This window comes from Aphelocoma coerulescens, assembly GCF_041296385.1.
Source record: "Aphelocoma coerulescens isolate FSJ_1873_10779 chromosome Z unlocalized genomic scaffold, UR_Acoe_1.0 ChrZ, whole genome shotgun sequence".
Lineage (NCBI taxonomy): Eukaryota > Metazoa > Chordata > Aves > Passeriformes > Corvidae > Aphelocoma > Aphelocoma coerulescens.
The window spans coordinates 38,891,686-38,911,840 of NW_027184085.1; the positions used below are offsets into that span (position 1 = coordinate 38,891,686).

Below are 20,155 nucleotides of genomic sequence, written 5' to 3' on the forward strand. Positions count from 1 at the left end.
AAAATGAAAATCAGATCACTTTCTTCAGCAGTCTATTGCATGCAGATGAAAGAGGTTATTCTTGCAAGGATAGTCATGTAGGCTGTTAAGCCAAAGATCAGGTAAAAAAAAGAGAGGACTCTAGCTCAACCTTGTGACACTATCTTCCCCTCCACTTCCGCTTCCCCTTAAAATGTTATTTTTATTTGTTTCTCTTTGTTCATAACATGTTTGGACTGGAGGATGACCTGCAACCTGATGTCATGCTGGCTGTAAAAAGACTACACCAACCTACTGATGAATTTTATTTAGTAGAAAATTCACTTGTTTGACTGTCTAAGTTATATACTTAAGGTAAAAAAAAAGACTGGACTTGTCACAGGTGTTTAGAGTTACTATGCCATTCACAATGCTTTCAGCTGTCAGAACCTGTAATGTATGACTTACTTCTTTAGTTACTTGTCCAAAACTTAATTAGTGTGTTTCCATTTTAGGCCCAAAAAGGAGAGCACAGGAGAATTGAGTGAGTCTGGAGCTTCTGTTGTCAAGTATGGTCTTAAAGCAGAAAAAATCTTCATGCAGGTTCACTATTTGAAGGTGAGTGTTGTCAGCTGATTTTTATTGAAATTGCTTTATGAATATCATAAATAATTCTGGCTTCTAGACATCAGAAAATTCATAACTTCTGCCTTAATTTTTTGCAGGGTTATTTTCTCTTACGATCTCTGGCAAAGACCATAGGAGAGGTCTCATACCTTGCATCCTTACGGAAATTTGTCGTTAAGTTCCATGGGCAGCTTGTCCTTTCTCAGGTATTGTGCTTGGGCTTGTTCCTCGCCTTTTGGAAAAACAAACTACCCAAACTTTTGGATTGGCTACCTAAATCATCATTTCTGGTTGTGGTGTAAAGGGAGAGGCAATTGTAATTTGTCAATATAGGTAAAATTCCTACTTACTAGAGGGAAGAACATTTTTTTCACAGTGGCACTTGAATCAGACCTGCTAATATCCGATAATACAAACAATGAGTGATTTTTCTTTTTAAACATGATACTTCAAAAGGTCAATGTTCATAGGTACTGATGTTCTCAAAGATAGGGTCATTTACCATGCTGGAATTGTCTCCTGTAATCTCTTAGTTTGTGGTTTTTGGTTGTGATCGGTCAGTCTTTTCCCTGATTCCTCTCTGTTTCTGAAAGAGAAGAAATTATACTTCTAAATTTATTTTCTTCCTCTCTGCATGCTGTTTCATTCCGTGCTTCTAATTTCACCATCTTTCTTAGAAGGACAAAGCCAACTAGTAGAAATTTACCTTCCACTAGGGGCTTCTGTAAAAGTCATGTAACTACTGGCACTAGTTTTGTTTTGATTTAGGGAATTACATAGCTCTCTGAGCCCAGAATTCTAGGAATCCTGTCACTGGATGAATCCAGCTTGTGCAAATAGCACTGCAGCTTCTTGCTTCCGTAGTGCTGTGAAAACAACCATTCATGGGGGTGTCTGTGAAGCAGGTCACTGAAGTCATCGTGGTAAAAAACAGGCCTGGAACAAAACCCACGACACAACAAATATTTAGCATTGCTAGAAGAGCAGTGTGATGACAGTGAGGTGCAAGGGAAGAGAGAGGAGAAGGGGTATGAGTGACTTCCTGAAATGACCTTCTTTGCTGAAGTCTTTCTTATGGTTGAAATCTTTGAGGGTATTCAGGACAGCAACTGATGTCTCCTTGAAACACAGAGTAAGGGCCTCTGATTTTGTTTAACTGGAGTCTAACACTTGCTGTTTCATCCAGCCACAGTGATTCTTCACTTGCATGCTTGCTGTTTTGAATCTCACTCTTATGGGGTGAGATGTATGCCCAGGTATCTTACAAATAGCTTACAGACCCGTGATTTCTTTTATATGTCAAGTCACCCAGAAGTTAGGAGCAGTAGCTCTTAACAGCATTTCTGCCCTGTGGAGGAGTGTTTGGAGTGTTTAGGGAGTTAACACTGCTGCAGCTGTTTCCTGTGCCATATTATTGGGACCATGAGCAGTTACGTTTGGCATAGTGGGGAAAATGCCAGTGACTATATGAGCCTTGTCAACATTAGGGTGTCCAAAATCGTAAAAATGATGCTTCACTATTACACAGCTGGAAGAATTTTGAAAATTACAGAAGTCATGAGGCTACTAACAAGAAGAAGAAGCCCAGTGTTTTAAACTGGTGGTAAGAAAAGTGCTCAGATTTTGGTAAGAAAATGTTAGCTTGTTGCTCCTGGCTGATGTGGGGTGAGTTGTGTCAGTAGACATTTGAAAGCTGCAAAATGTTCAGCACATTGTACTACTAGTCATGGTAGCTAGCTAGCACATACACTAGAGACTTCTCCCTTTGTCTAGCTAGGAAGTATCAGTTTGTAGCTTACCTACTCCAGTCTCCTAAAATGAAATACTCCAGCCAGAAACATCGATTTCTGTTATTGGATAAAAAACTGCTTGGTGTTTTGTTTTTGGATTATTGAAGCAAAAGTTAAACTTTTGTTTCTTAGGCTACTTTTTATTTGGATATGTGCAATATGTCCTTAACTATGTGCTTAATGTAGGTAAAGAAAGAAAAAAAAGGTACTTTCCTTCATTTGGAAATACCACTTGATATGGTGGAGAAAGAGTGTTGTGCATTAAAACTTCTATGGTTTGCTTTTGTGCTTTACCTTGTTTTACATCAGCCTAAATCCAGCTCCTACTGAAGTTATTGGGAAGAGAATTTTAACATCATACTAGTTTTTGGTCACTAAAAAATGCAGATGGGATAGGGCTATATCCAATTTAAATGTATCTTCTGACTTTTTAAGAAATCCTTAAGATTATGTTGGGGTCTGATATAGATGAATAAGGAGTCACAGCAGGAGTTGTAAATGCAGAAGCAATGAAGTCAAGTTAGTACAAAGTTTCTTATTCAAGATCCTTCTTGAACAAACATGCTGTCAGTGTTTAAATGAATAAAAGATTTAAAATAGAGGTACAAATAGTACGTTTAAATATTATAGTGCTGTGCTTTCACCTTGTCCAAAATAACTGTAAAAGTTCCCAGGTTTAGGAATTGTGGGAATGAGGGAAAGTAAAACAGTGAAAAATTGCCCATGTTATGAATACTAGTCTTGTTTTCAGCAGTGTTTGTAGTAATTTTCCTAGATGGGAGCTGCAGATGCAAGGAAATTACTTCAGATGTGAACATTAATCAGTTTGCTTTTTGCCTTCATTTTGATTGCATGCTCAGTATGTTTTTAATGGTAGCTTTATTTTAGTTGAGTTAGCAACAGATGAGTAAAGCAAATCTGGAATCTTTGAGAAGTATTTTAAAAAATATTTTGTTTTTCTTTTAATGAGAGAATTCACTTACTAATTTCTTTGAGTGAACTTTTAAAATAATGACTGGAGTGGTTTTGATTATAAATAAAAAGAAGGAAGTGCAAGTTGCTGGTACTCCTAACAGAATTAAAGCCGTTGTTCTGTTTCATCTTGAAATAAGAATATCTTGGAAATGGAATTGTTTGCAGACTTTAATTTTCATGTGGTTCTGTCTGTTATAATGGGCAAAAAAATGGCTTTTGACTAAAGCTAGTCAGTGGTTCCATCACCTGGAGCTTACACTCTTAAGATGTGTGGCTAATGGTTAGTTCATTGGTAATTTGTTTTCCTACTCTGTTTTGGAGCATCAAAATAGGAGCAGTTAAAATAAGATATAATAGAGTAATCCTAATTTTAAGAAACTGTGTAGAATGATGCTTACTTCTTTTTTCTTAACAGATATTTGGAAAAATTGGAGACAGCTTTAATCACAAAGGAGATGCTTAATTTCGTAGTGTAGTATACAGATTATAAAACCATCCTAGTATCAGTGGTGTCTTTAAGTGCACTGTGTGATTATGAAAAGTTGATGGACTCTAACCAGGGAATCTGGCTATATTAATGTATACACAGTGCAAATAGTGTGAAGGATGACCACTTCAGGTTTACTATTCACACACTTTTGAAATAACTATAATACACATTTTTTATTTGCACCAAAGTGTCCTCTGTATCTCCAGCAAAACTTCCACAAGTGGAAGACAGTAGTTCTCTGTTTATATACAGAATAGTGTAATATTTACATACAGCAAAACTACAAATAGTTGTATAAAATAAGGGGATTTCACACTTTATCATCATGTCTGCAATACACTGTGTTTGGGACAAAATGACTCCTGTCACAGTTAATGATGGCATTCTTGCCACAGCAACACTGAGCCCAGCACTGTGATTTACTCTTTGTCATAAGCCAATTCTGCAGCCATTGCAGCACAGCCTGAATCTCACTTATAATCTAAAGAAGGACGGCTTAACTGTGTTACCAGTAGTTTCAATTGTGCAATCAATCTTAGTTTGATTCCCTAACAATGCCATACTCAGACAGAGGAACAGCATCTTTTGTTGACTGTTATGGCAACATCCATAAATAGAAGATTTCTGCCTTTTATGAAACATTCTTCAAGACCTTAGGGAGCAACAATTTGCAATCAGAAGTCAGCCCATACTCGTATAGTGAAGTGAGGACCGTTTATTAGCCTATGAAACTTGTCTGCACAAAGATTTGTTTTAATAAAGCAGATGCATTGGTTTTATGAAGCAGCATATAAATGAATAATTCATGTTAATAAATCCTATTATTATGAGATTGTTCAAAGGAGTGTATTCTGTCAAAGTGATTTTCATTGAAATTAAGTTGTGTAGAATATAGGGTGCCAGAGAACCTTTTAGTAATGTCAGATGTAACTTTCTTAAGAGGGCTTATCATACTGGTATAAGTGAGGATAATAGTAATGCTCTTCCATTGGCATTGCATCATCTTTGTAAAACCATGAGAGAAATTCCAGCTACCTTTTATTTGAAGAATTTACTCCTTAGGTGATGTGGTTATCAGCAATGTTGTGAATTTTGTCACGGAGTGAAGAGTAAGTGTGATCTAATCAGGCATGTGCACTGAGGAAGAAAAAGCTTTATGTAGTTGAGTAATTAACGACAACATGATAACATAAGCATAGTGAAGAAAGCATAAACACCCTTAATTTTGGTGTTTCTTAACTTTTGTATGTGAGTCTGCAGCCTTTAATAGTTTTAAATATAGTTTATGTGTGTATATTATGGATAAAATAAAAGTGGGAACGTGGGATTGTGTTAAAATAGTCAGCAGACTTTTCAAGCCCATTTTCTTTCAATATTGACACTTCTTGCTTCAGTGGGTTGGAAAACTGACAATATAATGTATATTGTATAAATAACAATACATATGTTATTTATACAATATACATTTTATTGTCAGTATATCACCATAATGGATATATAGACTTCTTTCTTATCATTCTGCTATCTGTAGTCTTTAATCTCTCACCAGCAGTGCAGACACAGGGTTACGGCTTCATAAACATACTAACTGTGCTGCTCTGTTAATTTTCCAGGATTTTCTTAGCATGCTGTTGGAAGACATTCCTAAACAAAAAGAGTAAGTAAGAACTGGGCTAAAAAAGCCAAAGAAATACGTAGAAATAAGATTTTAATATGTGCTAGCCAGAAATAGTGATAGTGCTAGCCTGAAAATTCCCATTACATATATACACAAAAAATTACGAGACTTACTGTGGTTTTGCTATACCATGCTCTCCCCGAGCAGTGCCTTTGACTTCCACGTTAGGTCAGAGGTGATGTCCTGTGTTCACTATGCAATCTAAAGTGCCAGGCATAGCTGCCTGCTCAAATTAACCTGTGATCCTGCTGCCAGCTACTTTTGGCACATGGCAACCTAGAGCAAGGATGCCAGAACTTTGCCGTGAATCTGGGATACCAGAAAAGATGGATTTTTTCAAGAAGTAGTCTGGTACTGTCCCCTCCCTGTCATATATTGTGCTGCATGAGGAAAGATGGAAAACATGAATGGAAATTGAGCATTAATTGTCTGCCAAGTCCTTCAAAATCCTCCTCTGTCTGACTGTGACTGGTTGAAGATGGTAGTCTTTAGCAGCACTTTGAATCTGTCCCTGCTTATATGTTGGTTTGTTCTGTGCTGTTACACAATGTGCTAAAAATACAGATTCTTTCATAGTGGAGCTTTACATGTTATAGTTTTCAAAAATAAAGTATTCACTTAAAAAATATAATTTTGAAAGCCAGGATTCCAAAAGTGTTCATAACTCTGTGTGAGTGGCTTGGAGAAAAAAAAGATGATATTCATAGAGGTCAAATATATTGAGATTTTTAGTGAAACACTTCTATTCCTGATGGTTGAGGAACAGAGAAGCTAGTTTTCATTGAGAAAATGTGTTTTGTGGCATCTCAAGTTTAGTTTGGGTGCTGTTACATTCTCCATCAATGTAGTCGATAATACTCTCTCTATATAATTCAATATAGTTTATAGCCCAAATATAATTAGGTATATTATAAGGAATAGATGTGAAAGTGATTTTTTAAATGGTATGATTATACACTGGTTTGTTAAGTTACTTCTTGTTTTCCTTCCTTTTTTTTTTCACTTGGGTTTTTCTGAACCAGTGCAAAATGTTGTTGCATAAGCATCCATTTTTCTGCCTAAAAACATACTTAAACTTCCAGTGAGACTAATGCAAAAGAAGTATGGCTCCATTTGTGATGCATCATATTCCAGAATGTGTGAAAGAAATTTCAGATGTATGGTAATTCATTTTACAGTCAGATATATAGCATATCTGAACTATCTATTGCCAAAACTACTTAGCAGATATCAACAGCGATGCAAAGAATAATAGAGTGTCTTGATATACAGAAGGCCTTTATTTCTTATCTGCTGGGAAGATGTTTTTTTAGTTCTTGAATGCATTCTGTGGCTATACAGAAATATTCACCTGAGGTAAAAGACAAAGGAGGAAAGATAGAAATTAAATATTTTTAGAGATTGTCTGCTGATGTGCTTTTTTGCACAAAGTTTGAGGTAGGAATGAAGTGCATTTCAGTGTTAGAGCAAAAATTCTGTATAGCACACAAAGCCTGCCAAGCTTGTGCAATTCTACCAAGTAAAATTTAAATCTTTAAACTACATGCTTCAAACTTGACAAATATTAAGCGCTGTAATACACTGAAGTTTGTAATGGAGGCTGGTTTAATCATTAAAAAAAAAAAGTAGTAAAGAGGCATTTGTAGTAGGTAATCAAATCAAACCAAATCCTGCACTCAGCTGTGACAACAGGGGCAAACTATGTAGCTAGTAATAGAATTTGGCTTATGGCAGACTTCTGTAATGAGAACAGGATGAATGTTGGCAGAAAATGATCATGAAACAGTGTGGAAATTTCTGTGGTTATTACACTGTGGTAGTGTAACTTAAGCTTTCTACTATTGGATACAGAGACTGGATCTAGAAGATCCTCACCTTCAAGCACTTCATTCCTTTAGTTTTTATTCAGAGGATATTTTTTAGAACATTGCTAGTGATTAGTAGCTCTAAGATCCAGATTTTTAACTTTTTACTGATTTTTGCTGCCTTTTGTAGTCGGAGGGAGGAGAGTTTTATGCCTACTTTATAGGGCTACTTCACTTCCTGCTCTGACTCAATTATAATGGCATGTAAGCTGTAGGAATCCATGCTGTGAGGCAGGATCCTTCTGTTTCTGACTGCAGATGAATACTGACATCAGATAAACTGAGCAGTACCTTCTGGTCCTTTATAATTTCTTGCCTGTAAGACAGATTATTTGTCTGTGTGAAGGACTAATGGAAAGAATGACAAATGAGTATTGATCATTATCCTTCTCTGTTTACAAAGCCTTTTAAAAAACTACATGCACTGGCTAGAGTCTCACATTATTTTGGCCTTTCTCTACAATACTTTCCACCTATAACTGAGGTGTTTTATTTACTCATATAAGTTGAAACTTCACTACATTGAACCAAACCAACAAAACACCAAGAAACCCGCCTCTTATGTGTCTGTGTATCAGAGTGCATTAGATTTGATAAAACTCTAGTGGCTTTATTCTCCCCAAGGCTTACACCCATAATCTTTGCTGCAAGTTGATCCTTACCACATCTGCCCGACATGTGAGCTGCGCAAAGAATCAGCGTTTGCCCCTGCAACAGACAGTTTCACCAGTCTTAGATAAATCAGAGTTGCTGCTTGTGCAGCTACTTCATGACTGCAAAATTTTTTTGAGCAGGTCAGTTCTGCTCTTAGGGGTTTTCCGCTGGTATTTTTTATTTCATTTCGTTCAATAACGTTAACAAATCTACTAATGAGCTATGGTTTTAATAATACATGATAGACAAAGGAAGGCTTGTGTTGGAGCTCTGCTCTTTGTACTGTTAATAACCCAGGTTCACTAACCACATTCCTTGTATGTCTTCACAAATTGTCAATTAAGTACTAAAATAATGCTGCAATTTCAAACTACTCAGCTATACAGGTGTATCTATTTCTTTCTTTCACGTTTGCTTTCTTTGATTCTCATGCACATTGTTGTGAATGTGATTTTGAATGAGACAAACAGCTGGTAGGCACCTAAATACTGAAGCAAATAATTGTGAAAAATTATTCCCAGTGGTTTTGATTTCTCAATTTTTTTAATAAGCCAAAATATATATGCTGGATAAAATCCAAAGAAAATTCATCTGCAGGAAGGTATGTCTAGTTGACAGAATCACTAATCAGTCATTGTGTTTTGATTTGCTCTAACTATGCCTTTGTATTTAGCTGGAATAGCTTACTATGAAAATTACTGACATGTAAGAATGTATGATGAAGCAGATATGCTTGTTTAAGTATTTCCAGTTGGATATGACAGAGTTTTCTATCTTCCTTTACCCTAAAAAAAAATTGCACACTTTCATGGTTTTTTCTCCTTGATTTAGGCATTAACTGAGTTTATGTTAAAGTTTGTAGAGTACCTTAGAGCCTTGTGCAGTGAAAACTTGATGTATAGTCATCTTTTATAATGCTAATTTTCAATTTATCACTACGTTAGTATTTTACAGACTTCGTTTAAAGTGTTGAATCTGAACTCTGTGTGATGTTAGGAGATGATTCCTAGGCTTATTGGCTTATCATCTGAACAGATAGATAAGGGATGAGATTGTGGATGTAACCATATTCTCATTTTACAGTAGGGAACTGTTGGACAAAGCAATTGAAGAACCTTGGTCTTGTAAGAGTTAGGGTGCTAATCAACTCAACCCAGATCCCACTATCCAATACAGAACCTTGACCAGAAGGCCATTCAGGAATTCTCACAAACACCAGATTTAAGTCCTTACAGGATGCTTAACTGCAATGTAAGGAGGTGGTAAGTGCCCTTACTGAACTGCAGGCTCTCTGTGCTTTCTCTAGGACACTTGTTTTGAGATGGCAGTCTATTTGTGATAAATTTTTGAGGGTTATTTCTAAGCCAAACATTTTAGTAGAAGCATTTCCAACATCTTCATAGTTCTTCAGTACTGACACTTAAGAGATTCAGAGTAGATCCTTGCAATAGTCTCCTCATTACTAATATATTTTTTTTTAAAAAATAGTGAATGCCTGTTAACTGCTGAGACAAGTTACTTTTTTTTAATAGGTGCCAACAAGAATATCCTAACTTGGAATTAAAAGAAGATGTGTGCAAATACAAAGAAAAAAAGATTGCATATGGTCATATGACAGGTGTTTATCTGAAACTGTGGGTGCTCCAGGCAGAGAAAAAGCAGTGTTACTGGTTTTGCCCTTGAGAAAAATGACAAAGTTTTAGGAGGGACTAAGAAGCTTTCTAGTGGTTTCTGTCTTTATTAGTGTGGTGTCGAAACAGTGAGATTCCCCTTGGTGTCATAAGCTCATTTCAAAGCCAGTTTTTGAAATTAAATAGGGGGTATGTTAAACAATGGCTCTACATAGCAAATGTAACATAGATTATTTTGCAGGATTTTTTTCTCCACTGCACATTTAGTTTCTGGGAGTGGGGGAAAGAAGGATTGCCTGACATTGTGAGGCTGTGTTTCTTATCCCTTGGTAAGACAAATTAAATGTGCATTAAATGTGAATTTTCCCCAGCTCCTAGCTCTGCATCAGCATTAGGACACTCAGCTGTATTGGGTTTAATTCATACAACAACAAATAACAAAAGTTTTTATCCTGCTTAGGCTTCTTGAGACAGAATAAATGGTACAATCCAAGTGACCTACCTTTGGCTACATAAAATTTTGGTGTCTGGTTTTAAGCTAGTCCTGTATGCACCAGGTAACCAGACAGAAATAAGAAATCAAGAGCATAATCTTATTCTGGAGAAATTAAATTGACTGACTGTTTGGAAATATTTCTCTTTATTCCCTGTCAAGGGACTCAGCTAACTCACTTAAGACTACATACCAATTTTTAGAGCACAGTGGTAAGGTGAAGATAATTATAGTCTGAGGGATATAGCAGTTAAATGTTCTAAATTTAGTAAGTTTGCACAAATAACAAGGAACACTGGATGTTTAGTAATTCATTTTAATGTAGAACACTACACAAGCATCACATATATGTTCAGTTTTCTGTAGAAAATTGATTTATATAGTGATCTAAGAGACACAATGGTAATTTCCTTAAAATTCAGAATCCTGACTATGTAGAAATGCTCCTTTTTGACTGCTGTGATTATTTTAATCATATGATCAGAGAAAAAAATTTTATTGTGTTGCTTGTCTTCCTGATTCAGAGCTTGGAATAGCTGTTGTTTTCATGAATGCTTGTTGGTTGAGTTTACATTACACATGTGAAAGTAACTGCAAGCATTGGAATGAGTCTTGCCAAGGCATTACCATACACAGGGCCATACATATTTGTTCTGATTCTCAGAATATTTACATTCATTGAGGGCTTACTCAACTTCCTTTTTTCAGTACTTGCATGTGTGATTTTTTAAAAAATTAATTAATTAATTTTTATTTGGCTTCCCTGCAAGTTGGGAAGTCTTCAACCAGAGTTGAAGTAAATGCCACAGAAGCTCCCTACAAAAGTAAAAGTGCAGATATAATTTCTGAATTTGCAAATACTTATGCATGTGGTTATTTCAGTCCCACACAGCGTCATCATGACAAACTATTTCCTTTTGTTGGAGCTCCAGACTATTCCATGATTTCACTGTGAATGTTATCAGGATATAAAGAAAGTGCAGAAAAGACAAAACTAAAGTATATTAGACACTTGGTAACTTTGAGAATTAATATCCATCAGTGCTTTTTAAAACCCCAAAGTTTAAGAAAGTTTGTATTCAATTTCATTTTAGTTAGTATTTTATCTTTGCAGTTGGGCTGCTTCTGTAATAAAATACTGGGTTTGAATGTTTCAGTATAAATTTACTTGATATTTTTTTCTGTAAAAGAAACAAAAACCCATTTAACAGGAAGTAGAGCACCCATTCATACTTCACATGTTCCATAAATGCAGTTTACCACCTAACACTTTCTCTGTCAATCTTTATAAGCACTGAATTTATGATTTGAGTTTTAAGTACACAAAATCTGATCTACCTTTAATTGGCTCATAGGACCCCTGATAGTTTTATTAATTAAAAACCCAAGAATTTTGTACCACTGCAGTACAACCAATACTTGGATTTAGGGTGTTTGCCTAGCTTCTAAAGGGTTATTTTTAATATGAAAAAAGGTATTTTTTTTGCGTATCTTCTAATTTTTTTTTTTTTTTTAAAGGTCTGGGTTAACTGTAGAAAGTATCTTCCAGAACTGGCTGGACACTTCTGGAATACCAAAGGTAAATATAAAATACTACATCACAAAATACTATGTCTTTCTGGAGTCTCAATTTTCTAATGGTTTTTAAATCACTACCTGAACTCATAATGGGTATGATTTTAAATAAACAATTTTGATGATGGCTGCTTTCCATACCTTTGTATGGCTTTAGCTTTTACCAATTGTGGGGATTTTTTTCTACAATTGTCTCAACAAACCTGCCAAAGGGAAAATCTTACAAAATTTATCCTAAGAATTAATACTGTAGTCATACAAAAGTATACTTTACAGTATAATGGTGGAATCTACTAAATGTAAGGAACATTGTTCGCAGTTGTTGGAATATGAATTACTTGAAAGCATTAGTGACAATAGTAATTAAATGTTAAATTATTTGTACTTTGATAACTTGTGAATTGTGAGACTTGCTTGTGAATCTGCTGTGTAGATAACATTTATTATTGGCGTTCCAGCATTGAGACTAGCATTGTTTTCTGCTTCTAATACTAAAAGGTTTTAATACTCATATTTTGAATTCTATGAACTGAAAATGCTTAGCTGTGTCTGTGCTATGTGAAGTCTCTGATTATTCATTTTGGACCAAAACCCAGTTTTATACAAAGGAAGTTTTTAGCATGTGGGACTCAGTTTCTAACTGATTTCCCCTGAGCAGGCATCCCCTAGGTTGCTTGTGATTTATCCTGCCTAGTGCTTGAATTTGTTTCCACTTGCATTAGTATTTTAAAAAAACACCAGCTTCTAAAAGTTAGAATGTTAAGTTCTGGTTTCCATATGTGAAAGTGCAGAGACTTAGGCAGCATGACTGAGTGAGCATGTTTGCAGGCAGAATTGACAAAATAACTGGAGAGCTCATGACAACAGACAGTGGTCAGAGAACCTGATCTGTACCCAGACACCGTGGCTGAGCTCTTCCCTTGACAGCTTGAGAGATGTTCATGTCCACTGATCCCTGTATGCTGTAGAAGGCTTCTGGGAAGGATTTACCCTGAAATCAAAATGTTTCAAGACTAATACTTGACTATGCTGTAAAATCAAGGCAGAGTTTGTTTTTTGGTGTGAAGTTATTGAAAATAAAATTAATTAGAAGGGAGGAAAGGAAGGGACAGGGAGTATCATCATGCATTTTGATGCTCAGTCATTTCCTAGAAGAGGGCCTTGATTTTAGTTCTATTAAAAATACACCAAAGTTTTGGTTTTGGTAAACAAATTGCACACGTTGTCAAACAGCTGATTCAAGTATATGCAGGAGATTGATGTTGCATAGCTGTAGCTGTAAGAGGCTGAGCTGGCTCCTGAAATATAAGAGTTTTCTTGCATTTTATTTACACATATCTTTTTGAGGATGTGCTTTATTAGTATCTGACAGTGAAATCTAAAATCACAAATAAGGAAGATAGGAGCAGACTAAACAATTGGAAATGGTTTTGATTAATGTGAAAACTAAACTCTGTTTTCCTGAGTACCATAAGTTGCTCAGAATGTATAGTGAGTAGTTTCATTATACCCTGCAAGTATCTATTGCTTGTATAAACAAAATATGTATCAAAGATATTTCCACACAGCAGGTTTGTAAGTTGTTTTAAATTTTCTTTAATGACTACAGAGATTTCCCTGCTAGTTTGGTGATTCTGTATAAAAAATGTCAACAGTAATTTTGCTAATTTAGTATTCTACTTCTGAGCATCAGCATGCTGACCTCTTCTCTCTCTTTCTCTCTGTCTCTCTCTTCCCCCAATAATATTGTTGATCATAAAATTGTAAAGGGTTTGGGTTGGAAGGGACCTTAAAGATCATCTAATTCCCAGCTCCCTGCCATGGACAGGGAGACCTTCCACTAGACCAGGTTGCTCAGAGCCCCATCCAACCTGGCCTTGAGCACTTCCAGGGATGGAGTATACACAGCTTTTCTGGGAAACCTCTTCCAGTATCTCACAACCCTCACAGTAAAGAACTTCCTCCTAATATCTGGCCTAAACTTACTGTCTTTCAGTTTGAATCCATTCCCCCTTGTCCTGTAACTACCTGCTCTGTAAAAAGTCACTCTCCATTTTTCTCGTAGGCTCCTTCCAGGTACTACTGGAAGGCCGCAATTAGGTCACCCTTTCTCTTTTCCAGGCTGAACAAACCCAATTCTTTCAGCCTTTCCTCACAGGAGAGGTGCTCCATCCCTCTAATCATCTTGGTAACCTGTCTCTGGACTCACTTCTACAGGTCCATGTCTTTCCTGTGCTGGGACTCCAGAGCTGGATGCAGTGTTCCAGGTGGGGTCTCACCAGAGCAGAGCAGAGGGGCAGAATCCCCTCCCTCCCCTGCTGCCCGCGCTGCTTTGGATGCAGCCCAGGACACGTTTGGCTCTCTGGGCTGTGAGTGCCCATGGCTGGGTCATGTCCAGCCTCTCACCCACCAGCACCCCCAAGTCCTTCTCCCCAGGGCTGCTCTCCATCTGTTCAGCCCCCAGCCTGTGCTGGTACTGATCAGGTGCCCTGATCCAGGTGCAGCACCTTGCTCTTGGTCTTGTTAAACCTCAGGAGATTCCCATGGGCCTGCATTTTGAGCTTGTCCATGTCCCTCTGGATGACATCCCGTCCTTCAGGTGTGTCAAGACCACCACTTGGCTTGGTGCAACTGCAAATTTGCTGAGGGTGCTCTTGATCCTTATGTCTCTGTCATTAATGAAGATAGTAAGTAGCACAGGTCCTTTTACAGACCCCTGAGGGATCCCCCTTGTCAGTGATGTCTACTGGCGCTCTGAGCCGTTGACCACTACCCTCTGGACGCAACTGGCCAATCACTTTCTTATCCATTTAATAGTCCACCCATCAGATCCCTCCCTCTCCACTTCAGAGGGAAGAATGTTGTGGGGGACTGTGTTAAAGACTTTACAGAAGTCCAGATAAATGACATCTGTAGCTCTTCCCTTGACCACTGGGTTGGTCGGGCTGTTGGTGAGGTCCTGCTGGGTGTCTCAGATTACCTCCCTGTCCCCCATGATCTTCCCAGGCACTACAGACGGGTCGGTAGTTCCCAGGGTCCTCTTTTTTACCCTTTTTAAAGATGATTTATACTTGTTGCCTTCATCAATTGTCAGGCTCTTATGGGAACCAACTTCCACTTCATTGAAAGAATTTTGAGTTGTTGTCATTCAGTGAATAGGAAACCTTTTTTCCTTTGTGCTTTATTAAATCATTAGAGGAACCTTTTTTCCTGAAATTCAGACTTCAGAGCTTGCTTAGTAGCTCTCAATATGTTAGTATCTATAGTGTAAGTATGACTATAATTACTGACTACTGAACTGTAAATCTGCTTGTGTGCTTTACAGGACCTGATACTGAAATTCCCTTTAAAAGTATTTAGATTATTTCAGCAAACTAGTAACCTGGCTAATATGATGAATCTATGTGAAGGTGCATAAGATCACATCTTAGATGCAGATGAACTACCTGCTTTATAAATAGCAGCCCAGGAATGCCACAGAATTTAGCCTCTCTCATGTGGTTTACTAGTTGGGAGGACTAGGGTGTGTTCACAGGAAGGTCTCTGTCAGCGCCTTTGGGCACAGTCATACGACAGACTCAGTCAGTGTGGGCAGGATGAGGTATAAAGTATCCACTACAACTGACTACCTTCTTTGCTTTTCTACTGAAAAGCAACTGGTAGATATCTGCTTCAAAGATATCGCAAAGGCTTAGAAGCAGCATCTGCACCTTACACACAAGATCCAACAACTTTGTGCTTATAACCCTTGTTGTACTGATTCTGGAGTCCTATAGCATGACAGTTAAAGTCACTCTTAATACTGCAGCCCCTACTATGAGAAGTTACTTGACTGAGCATGTAAACACTTTAAACTACTAATACTTGACTGCATTTGCAGAGGAAACTTCCTTGCTGAAGAGGCTATACTCCATAATGGGATTGGGAAACATGCATCATGCTGTTCTTAAGTCCCAACATGATTCCTTTATATCTCTCTCATATGAGAATTTTTGTATTTTATACTGGCTGTGATGTTTCTGTGTTTTTATTTCTATGTTTTGGTGGATTTTGGACAGGAAATTCATGTCATTCACTGAGTGTAAAGAAAATTCACCTCAAGTAGTTCATTTACAGCATTAGCTATCAAGGTACTTTCCAAAATTTTTTTCTGTGTTTATATTCAAATCTATCCCCTGCATGCAGCTGGTACTCTTTAAAATTCAGTAACAAAAGGGTCACTTAAAAACAGAGCTTGTAGCCCACTGCTTAGTTCACTATCTTCACAACAGTGTCTAGCTTAAGGACACTGTAAGGGTGCTTGAGCCTAAGACAGACAAGGGTAAATACTTTCCACTCCCCAGACTGCTGAAGCAATCTTACCATCTTCCTTTCAGTAGAGTAATCTTGTATATTCTTTACATTTTGTATTCTTTACAGTCATATATCATGTCATCTGTCTAACTGAAGATCCTGTACTCCTTTACCTGTGCTTTGTTACATTTGCCACTCCAACTCTGTCCAGGGAACTGTATTTACATATATATATATACACACACATAAATAGATAGATAGATAGATAGATAGATAGATAGATAGATAGATAGATAGATAGATAGATATACGCACACACTCCTTTATACTTGCAGCTTTAACTATTGTAACTTTAATATTTGTCAGTTTCTGTTGCTCTTTCGCTCTTGGAAAAGTTATCTGATCTTTTCTAAATATTGGGCTAGTTTCCAGGCTCAGGTATATACCAGCAGTAATCAAGAATAACTTGATGTAAGGGAGTCATAATAATAAATAAAACCAGGGTTTGGCTTGCTGCCGTGAAAAAATAATTCTGCATGCCAACTAACGTTTCCAATTTGTTATTTTCTAAAGCATTAAAGATTAATGTTATAAAAAACAAAGTGTGGTTATAACCTGGCCAATTGTTTCTTACACGGAAGAGTGCCACTGCACAATGGTTGGTTTCAGGCTTGCTGAGCAGGGTTTTCTCACACACAAAACAATAAGGAATATAAAAGATGAAAAGAAAGCATTTCTCAAATACAAGCTTTCATGAGTGGTTTTTTCCTGGGGACACATCATGGTGGTGTTAAATAAGGTGAAACATACTGTGTTGTTGAAAATACCTTTTATCAAATCATGCAATCTTCAGTATGTATTTCTGTCTCAGCAGTGACTCACTGGGGGATTATAGCAACTTTTCATCATGTGAAAATAGTAATGACTTAATACCACTACCTTTAGACAATGAGCTGAGCTGGCAAAGAGTAGAATCAGAAGAACCAAATAGCTTTAGAACTGGAAAACACCTATGAAAGCATTGTAGTCCACTTCATACCTGCTTATGATGATTTGTTTTCCTAAGTGCAGTTCTATTGTTTCTTTCAGTATATGCAGTGTTTAATTAGAATTTAAGGCTAGAAGGCCATATGCTGCTTTAGAAAGATTTTCTCAGCTCTGCACAAACTCGTCTCTGTCTTATATTGCCCAGTTACTATTACCTGATTTTTTTATTCTACCCTAGGTAATTAACCTTTTAAAAATAAGCTTAAAGTCTTTCCTCCTTTTTGAACTCTGTTGTTCGCTGTTTGACAAGTAGATTAATAAACATTAGGTAGTCTCTGCATCTCATAAACTTCTAAATGTATTTCTTAAACTCATTCCAGTTTTCATCACTTTTTCTTTTGCTCCTGAAATGGCATTGCGACATAACATGCTATTATTTACCAGTAAATTTCCTATATTCATTCTTTCTTGCCTTTGTATTTCAGTTGGTATCTTGTGTAATAGAAAATGATCTTCTCCACATTTACTCTCCAGTTCAAAAAAAAAAAAGGGGGAGAAAGAAAAAAAAGAAGAGTAGTTGGCCTCCTTCTTCATGATTTTTAGTTTCCAATATATCCTACACTGTAACCTACAAGTCTCAGTATCACAGAATAGGTCAGGTTGGAAGGGACCACAGTGGGTCATCTGGTCCAATCTCCCTGCTGAAGCAGGGTCATTCTAGAGCGCATTCCACAGCATTGTGTCCAGGCAGTTCTTGAATATCTCCCGTGAGGGAGACTCCACAACCTTTCTGAGCAGCCTGTTCCAGTGTTTGGTCACCCACACAATAAAGAAGTTCTTCCTTGTGTTCAGGTGGAACTTTCTGTGCATCAGTTTTTGCCCCTTGTGTGTTGTCCTATTGCTCAGCACCACCGAGGAGAGCCTGGCTCCTTCCTCTTGGCACCTCCCCCTTCAGATACTCACAGACATTGCTAAGGTCCCCTCTCAGTCATCTCTTCTAGAGGCTGAACAGGCCTAGCTCCCTCAGCTTTTCCTCATAAGAGAGATGTTCCAGTTCCCTACTCATCTTCTTAGCCCTCCTCTGGACCCACTCCAGGAGCTCCATGTCTCTCTTGTCCTGAGGAGCCCAGAACCGGACACAGCACTCCAGATGTGCCTCACCAGGGCACAGTAGAGGGACAGGATCACCCCTCCTTGTCCTGCTGGCAATGCTCTTCCTCATGCATCCCAGGACGCCATTGGCCTTCTTGGCCCCCAGGGCACACTGCTGGCTCGTGGACAGCTTGTTGTACACCAGCACCCCCAGGTCCTCTTCTGCAGAGCTGCTTTCCAACAGGTTCATCATCTGGGGTTATTCCTCCCCATGTGCAATAGCACTTGAATTTTCAGACCCTGAATTTGCCTTTACTGACTTTCAGAAGGTTACTCTCTGCACATCTCTCCACTCTGTCAAGGTCCTTCTGAAGGGCTACGCAGCCCTCTGGGGTACTGGCCACTGCTCCCAGCTTTGTGCTGTCCGTGTCAGTGATCTGTCCCTTATCTGACTCACTGCTGAACAAATTAAACAGCACTGGGTCCAATATTGACCCTTGGGGGACACCCCTAGTGACAGGCTCCCAACTAGATTCTGTGACAACAAACACAGCCATCTGGGATCTGCCATTCAGCCACTTCTCAATCCACCTCACTGTCCACTTGTTCAGTCTGCACTTCCTGAGCTTGCTGGTGAGGATGTTATGGCAGATGGTGTCTAAAGCCTTGGTGAAGTCCAGGTAGACATCATCCACTGCTCTTCCCTCATCCATCCAGGTAGTTGTCTCCTCACAGAAGGCAATCAGGTTGCTTAGGTATGATTTTCCTTATGTCATGTGATCAAATAGCTCCCAGCTTTAGGATAAACACCCCAAGTATTGCCACACAATTAAGAAAAATTGGAAGAGGTGCTAGCACTGCTGTATCCTTCTCCTAGTCCCTTTTGTTATTTTGTTCTCCTATTAATGTTTAATTCTTATCCACTGTTCCACCTTAAACAGTATTTCCTGATTAAGGTAGGTTTTGCCAACACGTATTTCAGAGGATGTGCAGCTCTTAGTGTATCTTGGGGGACTACCACTCCATATTTTCTGATCTTCAATAAACACTGGAGTACAGCTTCCTGTTACAGCAGTAAGAATTTTGCCATTTATTTTTGCCAGTTCTTTTCTCCTAGCTGCACTGCATTTTGTAACTGTGACAAAGCAGTATTTAAAGGTCCGTATACCTAATATTATTTGTAAATTATCAACATGTCTGGAAATACACAGTCAAAAGAAATCTTCCAGTGGTGAATATTAATTTATTAATAGTATTTCTGGTTTTGTTTGTAAATGCTTAACTCTTGGATTTGAGCAGCCTGGTCTAGTCAAATGTGCACCTACCCACAGAAGGTGAGGTAGAACTATATGGTCTTAAGGGTCCCTTTCAATCCACAAGATTCTGTGATTCCATGATTGTCCTATTTGAAGAAGAAATGGATTGCAAAGTAAACTCATAGCAAAACTATTGAAAAATTTGAACTGAAATGTAATTCTTGAAGGGTTCTAAATCAATGCAAGTAGAGTACTTCTGTGGTTTTATAAATTTTAAGAGGATGTTACAGCAGCAGTTCAAGTACTTAATATGATTTCTGATAAAGCAGCTTGTTGTTAGGAAGAGCCCTGGCTTTTGCCCCAGTTATAAGCTTTATAGATTTCCTGTTTCCTTTTACTAAGGCAAAAGTACAGGTGAAGGGGTAGCTCTACAGGAAGATGCTTCACCAGATAGCAGCTATAGTCAATAACTAACAAACCAACCACAACAAAATATTTTTTAAAAGAATGATTTTACTAAACTCTTGAGCTATCTTTAGCAGTTGTTCACCCAAGTTTTGTAGGGGGTACCTGAATATTTTTCTTGCATTAAAATCACTCTTACTGGATCAGAGTGTAACTAAAAGCTATGGATTGTTAACACTTGCTATTTCTTGTTATTGTTAGTTATGCCTTATCTGGCACTTTTTTTTTCTGGATGTACGTAATAACTACATGTTGATGGATGGCAACATTTTTTGTTGCGATACAATAAATTATTAGGCTTGGCAGTGAGAATGATCTGTTAAGTA

At 37.7% G+C, this 20,155-nt stretch overlaps 1 protein-coding gene across 6 annotated transcripts in view; it reads left to right on the forward strand.

The window, feature by feature from the left end:
* Positions 1-20,155, forward strand: part of AOPEP (aminopeptidase O (putative)) — a 186,640-nt gene that overhangs the window by 72,086 nt on the left and 94,399 nt on the right. For all 6 annotated transcript variants that reach the window (XR_011147886.1, XM_069002557.1, XM_069002559.1 and 3 more), the window contains 4 exons: positions 474-576; positions 684-791; positions 5,454-5,497; positions 11,680-11,740. Coding sequence is in view for 5 of the 6 variants with exons in the window: in XM_069002557.1 (XP_068858658.1) it covers positions 474-576; positions 684-791; positions 5,454-5,497; positions 11,680-11,740 (316 nt within the window). In the remaining variant the exon portion in view is untranslated. The remainder of the gene's footprint in view (positions 1-473; positions 577-683; positions 792-5,453; positions 5,498-11,679; positions 11,741-20,155) is intronic.